Source organism: Crassostrea angulata, chromosome 2 (assembly GCF_025612915.1).
Source record: "Crassostrea angulata isolate pt1a10 chromosome 2, ASM2561291v2, whole genome shotgun sequence".
NCBI classification, from domain to species: Eukaryota; Metazoa; Mollusca; class Bivalvia; order Ostreida; family Ostreidae; genus Magallana; species Magallana angulata.
This window is the reverse complement of record NC_069112.1, coordinates 32,703,177-32,714,472: the sequence shown is the minus strand read 5'-3', so window position 1 is coordinate 32,714,472 and position 11,296 is coordinate 32,703,177. Positions and strand designations below refer to the sequence as shown.

At 37.9% G+C, this 11,296-nt stretch overlaps 2 protein-coding genes across 2 annotated transcripts; both read left to right on the top strand.

Annotated features, from left to right (window-relative positions):
• Positions 1-6,574: 6,574 nt before the first annotated feature.
• On the top strand, positions 6,575-7,285 carry LOC128171208 (uncharacterized). Its single transcript, XM_052836951.1, has 2 exons — positions 6,575-6,660; positions 6,880-7,285. Exons 1-2 carry the CDS (start codon positions 6,575-6,577, stop codon positions 7,148-7,150), a joined length of 357 nt encoding a protein of 118 aa, XP_052692911.1. The 3' UTR covers positions 7,151-7,285.
• Positions 7,286-7,557: 272 nt separating this feature from the next.
• LOC128173849 (uncharacterized) lies at positions 7,558-9,770 on the top strand. Its single transcript, XM_052839526.1, has 3 exons — positions 7,558-7,626; positions 9,177-9,280; positions 9,500-9,770. Exons 1-3 carry the CDS (start codon positions 7,558-7,560, stop codon positions 9,768-9,770), a joined length of 444 nt encoding a protein of 147 aa, XP_052695486.1.
• Positions 9,771-11,296: the final 1,526 nt, after the last annotated feature.

Below are 11,296 nucleotides of genomic sequence, written 5' to 3'. Positions count from 1 at the left end.
TCAAAATCGCTGGATTTTATATTATTCAAATAATACTATTAAATACTGATTCCGACTGCCTTAAAGTCAATTCGTTTTATTTTGCTGTTTACATAAAAGAGGCGCGTCACCATCCAATGAAATCAAATACTCGAAATTTGATTGACAGGTTCAGCCAGATAGCCGATGTCCGATGCATGTTATGTGTAGTATTTGTACACAATCTTATCGTGTAAAAAATGCATGCTTATTACAACATCACAGCGTCATTTATGGTTGATTCATATTTTGTTATAACTGTGTAAAGCATGTTGATGTATTGTGCATTCCACAATTCTACCGATACCGAAACATCGTAGTCAGACTTTATCGGCAGTCTCCATTTTAAAACTGACTTAATTTTTTTGTTGAAAAAGAATACAATTTTGAATAAAAGATAATACAATGTATATTGTTTTCTACGAGTAAAAGGTTTGGAATGAATTCTAATAAAACATTTCACACGGTTCTTGCACGCTTTGTTCGTAACGCTTTACACACCTGATGTGACCCGCAATTCACGACTTCGTTGTAGTAGTAACAATATTTTTCGTGCAAACATTTTGCTGAATGAAAGAAAAACTGAACAATTTAGATTTTTAATTCTAAAATTACACGTTCTCAATCGTAATAGTTAGATTATGAATTCGACGGCGGACGTGGGGGGGGGGGGGGGTAAAAACATCGCGTGAGTCATTGTCATTGTAAAAAAAAAATTTGCAAAAATAAAAAAAGATATTGATAAAGGTAATCAATTTATTTAAAAACTTTATTTTTATTCAAATATGTTGGCAATTTTTATTTGATAAATATTATTAATGATTACACATGTTTTCGTCAAAGAAAAGTAGTATTTTACCATGCGTGATTTGCAGAGCTAGAGTTACTTCCCCATAGTGATTTGGCGGGAAAAACATCTATTTTTAGAAACTACATATCCTTACCTATCAAACGAGTACACTCAATATATACCTTACCAGGCATCATTTTTTGGTCAATTGTACATCGGATACCTTAAATATCTTTTATAAAAAGCACATGCCAAGAAAAGCTGTAACTTTACTAAAAGGAACCTCAGATAATGTAGATTCAAATTCTTTGAAATCAATATCTTGAGGTGTAGGGTGGGGCCACATTGGGATTCAAATTTACAATTGTTAGTTGTTTGATGTAGGCTTATATCCCACATATAAACAATTGTTTCGGATCTTTTTGAGATCTGCAATGCTCAACAAGTGATAAAGATATAAAATCATCCTATTAGAAAAAGGACTTGATTATAAACATGAAATATACAGGGTAAAAAAAATGTATTTTATTTATACAGGGTCTACATGTAAACTTCATTGTCCAGATAGTTTCCATATGACTCCATTAAGCTGACTTATCATACCTATTGTTGCTCAGGTGAGCGATGTGGCCCATGGGCCTCTTGTTTGGATGTTTTAAGGCAGGTCTTGCATAAATTATCTAGCACACTTTTTGCACAGTACAATTTGTTTTGTGAACAGACGGTTCACTTTGTGAATTGTACGGTTCGCTTTGTGAACGGTAAGGTTTGTTTCTTGCACAAACGGTACATTTTAGAGGTGTAGTAGCACGTTTCAGGGTCTGTAGTACATTTAACTTTTGTTTTGAAAAATAAGGCAAGCCCCAGATAAAGGGCCTATCGGATGCTAAGTAAACCTTGTCCTTCCTCACTCAAACTTGCTTGATAGATGTGATTGCTGATTACGATATATTATATTTTATCATATCCTATTTTTAATTGTAATGAATAACGTGATATAGTATTTTATCAGATATGATATTGTATCATAAGATATGATATTGTAAAATATTATATGATAGTGTAACAATATGATTTTTGATTTATTTTTGTATTAAATCATATAATATATATTGTATAATATGATATGATATTGTATAATATCATTGCTGTTTTAGAGGTCAATAAGATGATTTTGCTACCTGAGAAGTGCAATATTCACCGAGCCCAAAGGACGAGGTGAATATTGCACTTTGAGGGTAGCAAAATCATCATATTGACCAAAAAACAGCAATAATTGTTAACCGGGTTTTCCAACGGAAAAAAACGGTTATTAAAATGGTGAAAATGGCGGGCGGGCGGGCAGGTGGGTGGCTGCCAAAAGGGTACCCTCATTGTACGGATAACTCCCAGTGTTTTCCCCAGCATAGGGGGGGGTGTCACAGTAAGTGCGCGGTGCGGCATCAAAGTGCCTAAACCGGCGCAAAATCACTCTGTGTAATAATAATATAAACATTTGATGAAACGTACTACATGATATGTACTATAATTGATGCATTTTCATGAAATCTACATCAACAAGGATCATTTCAATTTAGGGTGAATTAACCATGCATCGGACACATACCTTGGATAGGACAGCTTTGTTTATAAATGTACAAATAAATGTGCATGCGCTCATGTGTTGTTTTGTATATTCCTGAATTAGAACAAATGAACTTAATCATTATTAAGAATTTGACAGTCATATTGTCAAAGAAATAGCAATATAGGCATCGTAAAATGACGTCAAATACGCCATTATTGAAAATTTAGTTACGAAGATTTTACACTAAAGCATTATTTGAATGTTGTGCGTTTGATTGTGAATTAGTGAAAATGCACTCTCTGCGTAAAATAATTAGAAAGAAGTAAATTTTGAAACAAAATTTGATTTAAATAAGTTCAAGAAATTTGAACAATTAATGTCAAGGTCATTTTTGCACCACATGTTCATTTCACCATGGATCGGACACAAATTAACTATGCAGCGGACAGTTTTCACTGCATGATTTCTTCTAATAATAAGGAGATTATGTGCCTATTCCTTGTGATATACTTTTAATGTGAAGTAAAATAAAAATTTGAAAAACAATTGATACAAACATTTTCCTCGGACCACTTAAAAATTGAGTTTTACGGACACAGCCTTTTTAGTCCAAAATTCCTGTAGGAGCTGGCACGATAAAGAACCCCTTATGATAAATATTCCTTTAAACAGAAGCACTATTCTAAATTCCTATATGTAGATTTGAGCAAACTTGTTTCAACTTATTCTGGGCAGATAATATTTCTTGTTTAAATTGGGGGTTTATAAATTATGAAAGTTTCTGTGATATCTTGACACCAGTTCCCTTCCCCGTTTACATTTATGTACACAGTCAATCATTTCATAGGCATACGATGTTTCTAGGCATGTGACTGCAAATAATTGTAGTTTTTAAGGCGTCGAGCTAATGCTCGGCAGCCTTCTAGCGATCGTCCGGATTGGCAATCGTACAAAAAATCATGCACTGCACCGCCTTTTAAATGCGCACAAAATAATAAGTTCCTTAAAGTATTAAACGTATTACAAGATTTTTATTCCATTTATTCAACTACATTGTGTACAAAAAATCCAACCTTGCCTCCCTGGTTATTGATAACTCTTTGCATAAGTATAAATTTGCCTATTCAAGAATGGCGGATGAATACAAAAGGTGCAAACATTACTAAATATTATTTTAGTTTATCGATTACATTTTAACTGGAGACCGTGCCCGATAGAAATAAAATTTGATATGTAAATTTATTTGTTATCGGACACGGCCTCCAAAATGAATGTAAGCGATAAACGTATCTAGTGATTTTGTTGCAATAAATAAACACGATAATGCAGTCGGTTTGGTCGAGCAAAAAATAGCACGTGTTGTGGATTTGTTTGTAAACAACCATACCATAGGTAATCTTGTTTCAAACGGGAATTGAAATAAATAAAAGTATGTTTTATTATTATAATTAGAGACACACTGTAATCAATGTATTCACCTTGAAAATTGTTCAAAGACTGTTTAAAGCAGAAAGAAAATACATGTATAATTATTTTTAACTTTGAAATTTCTTTGATTTTTGTAACTATGATGAGTTATTGTATTATAAACGCATCACAACATATTATATATGGAAATATAGTGATTTTTGTTTTTAAAGAACGCAAAACATAATTCATTTACTTTTTTTATTCTAATATGTATTATTTGATATACGACTATGAGTACAAAAATTCAAATTATTGATATCATATTTTATCAATCTATATAAAAGAAAATGTCAGCTCGATGCCTTTGTGGCCGTTCCAGCCTTTGATTGTTTTCTTTATTATGTACATTTTCTCAAGTTTTCAATATCCTTGCGGCAAATAAAGAGAATATCGATTCCAAGCTAACACCATCGAGTGAACATGTGCTCTTTTTAGATCTTGGAAAATCCACAACATTCGATAATGACGGAGATGACGAAAAATGCATATTATATTAAAACAAGAAGTAATCACGTCTCTATTTATGCATTAATCACCAATTTATAAAATCAGTTTTAATATATTTCAATCATAAGCTAAGTCCTTTAACAGTAAACCACGTGTGCACCCTTACTGAGATCGATGTCCAAGTTAACTGCGCTCACTGCGGGTGCAAGTGGTTTTCTGAAGTTTGAGCGGAGAAACGACAATTTATATATACTAATTACAGTTAAGATGTGTAATAATTGTAAAAAGAATTTTGCTTTGAAATAAACATGCATAGCGGGAAGCATGGCGGCACTGTGTGATGCATGGCGGGGGAAATTCACTGCATGGCGGTACCGCGGTACCGCCATGCAAAATCACTGACTCCTCCTACAGTTTTCAAGATAGGAAGTTGTTCTTTTGCAGATCAATTGTTCATATATCAGAGGTGTGCATATTGCTAAGATTTTGATTTCTGTCAATTTATGAAAAAAATACCAGCTTTTGAACTTAATCATCTTTTGGCAAAATATTGCATATAGGGTACCCTTATAGTACGGATAACTCCTCCTACAGTTTTCAAGATAGGAAATTGTTCTTTTGCAGATCAATTGTACATATATCAGAGGTATGCATATTGCTAGGATTTTGATTGCCGATAATTTATGAAAAAAATACCAGCTTTTGAACTTTAAATAGTCATTTTTTTTGGCAAAATATTGCATATAGGGTACCCTCATTGTACGGATAACTCCTCCTACAGTTTTCAAGATAGGAAGTTGTTTTTTTGCAGATTTATTGTACATATATCAGAGGTGTGCATATTGCTAGGATATTGATTTCTGATGATTTATGAAAAAAGTACCGGCTTTTTTTGTCAAAATATTGCATATAGGTTACTCCATTTCACTGGATTCGGGTTGACATGGATTATGGATACAGTTTACATAAAAGAAAACCCGGTTTGCTGTCACATTGACAGCTTTTCACTTGTTTTATTATATGATTCCATGAGTAAATCAAACTACTCAAAACACTATTAAAGTCATCGTCCAACAAAACAGTCAAAACATGGTCATACTAAGAATTTGATGACACCTTCAGTTCCACTTCTGACACATCAAAATTAGTGCTGAAATTTTCGGGTAATTGGTTTCCTTCCTTTACCTCTTTCACACAAGTTTCAGCACGGAGAGTTTTTGATATTTTATCTGACATCCTGCGTTTAATCTCGGGCTCAGTCTGAACAGAGTAGGTTTTAAGACTGGACTCTGCTCGGAGCCCCGTAATGCACATAATGTGTCGACCTGCAAACAAACCTGTTGAGTCCAGGGTGTGTACCAGTGTTGAATGATTAGTGTACCTATGCGATAAGCCTGCTTTTTCAGGTATCCTTGACATCATGTTTCCTAGAGTATTGTGTCCCAGAGGTATGTTATAGTACCAAATATGTGAATTTACATTAAATGTTCTTTGTGGCCTTTGAAAAAATCTATCACACTTTGGATTTAAATGCCTTTTGTACTTCATGAACTATTTCACTGTATCATCATCTATAAAATATCATGTAAATTTTGAGAACTTTTAGAAGACAATTGAATATTTTATGTATAATGTATAAGGAGTACTACCATAATAAATCATAAATATGGCCTAAATGTATATATAAATGACCAAATTCTGATACTTAATTAACTTTTATTCATCTGTAGGTTCTTATATCTAGAAAAATGTGATTATAACTAGCTTACAAACCTGGCATTGGGTACATTCTTCCTTCAGCTGTGTTGGCTTCCAGATGATGGTTTTACCCGAGTTCGTCCTTGTCCATGTATATGTAAAGATGCTTCTCGGCATCATGCCCAGCGCTGAAAACTGAGATCCTGAATTGTTGTAAATTTTTACGACCTTGACCGCCAAAATAAAGAACAACATTTACAAAAAATTTCTCCAGGAGTTTTAAGTTGTTTTCTAAATCAGATGATTGGTACATCAGTTTTAAGTCATTCTTTTCAATAGTAGGGTAATGTGAAACTCTCCCTTCCTGTTTAGTTTTGATTCTTTGGTTGCAGCCTTAAAAGCGAGTTGAGATTTTTATACCCCAGCTCCGAAGGAGAAGGGGGTAAACTGTTTTACCCTTTTGTGTCTGACTGTCCGTCCGTCTGTCCGTAGCACATGTCTTCTTCTGTCATGCTTAATTTAAAGTCACGAGGCAACACTGAAGAGTTCCACTTGTTGTTTTTCAGTCCGCGACAGGAGAAGGAATGAAGTTGGCAGGACTTTCCGCACTGTCCTTGGTAGCAGCTGATGATGGAACGGACAGCAGTTTACATGGCCCGTTTCATCAAAGGTAAGTCACTGGAGTAGTGTTTGTAGCAGTTTTCGTACTCGGTCCTGCATCTAAGCTTCAGGTCCAGGGCAAATCTCCTCTGCATGAATTCTCTAATAGCTTTTGTTCTTCCAGGAAACATGTGACTGCTGAATGGAGCCCTAGCAGTCTGTTTTCTCTGAGATTCAAAGAAGTGGTGCAGGTCTTTGAGGTTTTCAATCATATGCCCTTGCTTTTCAGATGCATTGGAAGCAGCAGCACTATCTCCATCACTGGTGAAATGGGAAATGATGAGTGGACAGTCATCACTTTGCAGCTCACTGATGCATTTCGCAGCCCATCTCTTTTTGTCTTTAATGGTGGTCTCTGGAGGAATGATTGCAGTGCAGCCTTCATGTCCGGGGCAGGTAAATTCCTTTCCCTTGGCTCTAAGATGGGTGCCTTTCTTGCACAGTTTATTGCCACAAAACACTGCCACAACATTGTTCTTCTTGGTAACATTTTCACTTAATGTGTATGTAACTTGTGTGGCAGTTTTCCCTATCGCACTGAAGGTGGCATTGTTATACCGGGCATCTCCTTCCGCTCTTATAGGTGTATTGGCAAGTCGACATTTCTCGTTAAGCTCTTGAATGTCCTGCCTTATTTTCTTCATGCTGTTTTTGCTCACATCAGTGATGATTTTGCCTACTTTGTTGCAGATCTGATGAATGTTGGTGGCTGATGCTGGTTCGATGTTTGCGCAAAGAAGCATACCACGCATGCCCTCTGTTGTAAGGCTGGTACCCAAGTGGCCGACAGCCATGGCAACATTAAACTGTGCGGCTCTCCGTCCCCTTCCTGATCGACTGACTTCCTCGCACAGCTTTTCACGGTGACTTATGTAATGGCACTTCTTACATCGAATGGAAAGGATCCATGCCAGGCCTCTCTTTTCCTCCCCATGCTGGTTCCAGTCCAGTGAACCGTCACAGTCCAGGAATTTCTGTGAGTGCTCTTTAAATGCATGGTTCCATAGTTCAGCAGTTTTTAACCGGGTTTTCCAAAGGAAAAATCCGGTTATTAAAATGGTGAAAATAGCGGGCGGGCGGGCGGGCGTATGGGCGGGCGGGTGGGCGCTGCCAAAAGGGTACCCTCATTGTACGGATAACTCCTCCTACAGTTTTCATGATAGGAAGTTGTTCTTTTGCAGATCAATTGTACATATATCAGAGGTGTGCATATTGCTAGGATTTTGATTTCTGATTATTTATGAAAAAAATACCAGCTTTTGAACTTAGTCATTTTTTGGCAAAAAATTGCGTATAGGGTACCCTCATTGTACGGATAACTCCTCCTACAGTTTTCAAGATAGGAAGTTGTTCTTTTGCAGATCAATTGTACATATATCAGAGGTGTGCATATTGCTAGGATTTAGATTTCCGATAATTTATGAAAAAAAATACTAGCTTTTGAACTTGGTCATTTTTTGGCAAAATATTGCATATAGGGTACCCTCATTGTACGGATAACTCCTCCTACAGTTTTCAAGATAGGAAGTTGTTTTTTGCAGATCAATTGTACATATATCAGAGGTGTGCATATTGCTAGGATTTCAATTTCTGATTATTTATGAAAAAAAAACTAGCTTTTGAACTTAGTCATTTTTTGGCAAAATATTGCATATAGGGTACCCTTTCACCTTATCCATTTCACTGGATACGGGTTGACATGGATTATGGATACAGTTCACATAAAAGAAAACCCGGTTTGCTGTCACATTGACAGCTTTTCACTTGTTTCTTGATGGAGCACTTTGAAAAGTCTGGAATTGGGGTTCGGTGACTCTTCATCCATGTAGGAGTCGACCAGCTGCCCTTCACTTGGCCCGGGTCGCCAAATCTTCATTTGACTGCCTCTACGCTCAGCATCGCTTATTGTGAATATTCCATCCTTCTGCTGCTGTACGACATCCTGAAACTCTTCTTCACTCAGCCTTTTTATAGGACATAGACACTGTACTGGGCTGGTGTCCCCCCCCCCCCCGCCCCACTTAGCTACTTCCTGTTTAACTTTGGATCTGTTAGTGACTTACTATAAGTGTCTTTAGACTTTTTATCATAGAGCTGATGTCTTTTAGATCTATAAAATTTTCTTTGGAATTTATATTTTAATAGTTTTTGTTTCATTTTAAAGTAATTTTGCCTATTTTGCTGTTGTTTTAGATGATGGACCACTCTACTTCCTTTTACAACAGGTGCCCCTACAGATTCACAAAGTTCCAATGTTGAATTTCCATGACCCTGATTGAGTGAGTGCACAACTTTATGTATTCTACTTTCAAAATTTCTACTTCTTGTAATACATTTTGGATTTGATTTTAAATATGCCCTATTAACAGATTCAGATTTTTGTGTACAAGTGTGATATTTAATTCTATCAAGATTATTAGGTCCCAAAGTCAGATTTACATAGTCTTTTAACAAGCACATGTCTTCTGTCATGCTTAATTCAAAGTCACGAGGCAACACTGAAGAGTTCCACTTGTTGTTTTTCAGTCCGCGACAGGAGAAGGAATGAAGTTGGGAGGACTTTCCGCACTGTCCTTGGTAGCAGCTGATGATGGAACGGACAGCAGTTTACATGGCCCGTTTCATCAAAGGTAAGTCACTGGAGTAGTGTTTGTAGCAGTTTTCGTACTCGGTCCTGCATCTAAGCTTCAGGTCCAGGGCAAATCTCCTCTGCATGGATTCTCCCATAGCTTTTGTTCTTTCAGGAAACATGTGACTGCTGAATGGAGCCTTAGCAGTCTGTTTTCTCTGAGATTCAAAGAAGTGGCACAGGTCTTTGAGGTTTTCAATCATATGCCCTTGCTTTTCAGATGCATTGGAAGCAGCAGCACTATCTCCATCACTGGTGAAATGAGAAATGATGAGTGGACAGTCATCACTTTGCAGCTCACTGATGCATTTCGCAGCCCATCTCTTTTTGTCTTTAATGGTGGTCTCTGGAGGAATGGTTGCAGTGCAGCCTTCATGTCCGGGGCAGGTAAATTCCTTTCCCTTGGCTCTAAGATGGGTGCCTTTCTTGCACAGTTTATTGCCACAAAACACTGCCACAACATTGTTCTTCTTGGTAACATTTTCACTTAATGTGTATGTAACTTGTGTGGCAGCTTGGAATGGTGTTTTCCCTATCGCACTGAAGGTGGAATTGTTATACCGGCATCTCCTTCCGCTCTTATAGGTGTATTGGCAAGTCGACATTTCTCGTTAAGCTCTTGAATGTCCTGCCTTATTTTCTTCATGCTGTTTTTGCTCACATCAGTGATGATTTTGCCTACTTTGTTGCAGATCTGATGAATGTTGGTGGCTGATGCTGGTTCGATGTTTGCGCAAAGAAGCATACCACGCATGCCCTCTGTTGTAAGGCTGGTACCCAAGTGGCCGACAGCCATGGCAACATTAAACTGAGCGGCTCTCTGTCCCCTTCCTGAACGACTGACTTCCTCGTACAGCTTTTCACGGTGACTGGTGTAATGGCACTTCTTACATCGAATGGAAAGGATCCATGCCAGGCCCCTCTTTTCCTCCCCATGCTGGATCCAGTCCAGTGAACTGTCACAGTCTGGGAATTTCTGTGAGTGCTCTTTAAATGCATGGTTCCATAGTTTAGCAGTTTTTTCTTGATGGAGCACTTTGAAAAGTCTGGAATTGGGGTTCGGTGACTCTGCATCCATGTAGGAGTCTACCAGCTGCCCTTCACTTTGCCCGGGTCGTAAAATCTTAATTTGACTGCCTCTACGCTCAGAATCGCTTATTGTGAATATTCCATCCTTCTGCTGCTGTACACATCCTGAAACTCTTCTTCACTCAGCCTTTTTATAGGACATAGACACTGTACTGGGCTGGTGGGGACCCCCCCCCCCCCCCCCCCACTTAGCTTTTGTTCTTCCAGGAAACATGTGACTGCTGAATGGAGCCTTAGCAGTCTGTTTTCTCTGAGATTCAAAGAAGTGGCACAGGTCTTTGAGGTTTTCAATCATATGCCCTTGCTTTTCAGATGCATTGGAAGCAGCAGCACTATCGCCATCACTGGTGAAATGGGAAATGATGAGTGGACAGTCATCACTTTGCAGCTCACTGATGCATTTCGCAGCCCATCTCTTTTTGTCTTTAATGGTGGTCTCTGGAGGAATGGTTGCAGTGCAGCCTTCATGTCCGGGGCAGGTAAATTCCTTTCCCTTGGCTCTAAGATGGGTGCCTTTCTTGCACAGTTTATTGCCACAAAACACTGCCACAACATTGTTCTTCTTGGTAACATTTTCACTTAATGTGTATGTAACTTGTGTGGCAGCTTGGAATGGTGTTTTCCCTATCGCACTGAAGGTGGAATTGTTATACCGGCATCTCCTTCCGCTCTTATAGGTGTATTGGCAAGTCGACATTTCTCGTTAAGCTCTTGAATGTCCTGCCTTATTTTCTTCATGCTGTTTTTGCTCACATCAGTGATGATTTTGCCTACTTTGTTGCAGATCTGATGAATGTTGGTGGCTGATGCTGGTTCGATGTTTGCGCAAAGAAGCATACCACGCATGCCCTCTGTTGTAAGGCTGGTACCCAAGTGGCCGACAGCCATGGCAACATTAAACTGAGCGGCTCTCCGTCCCCTTCCTGAA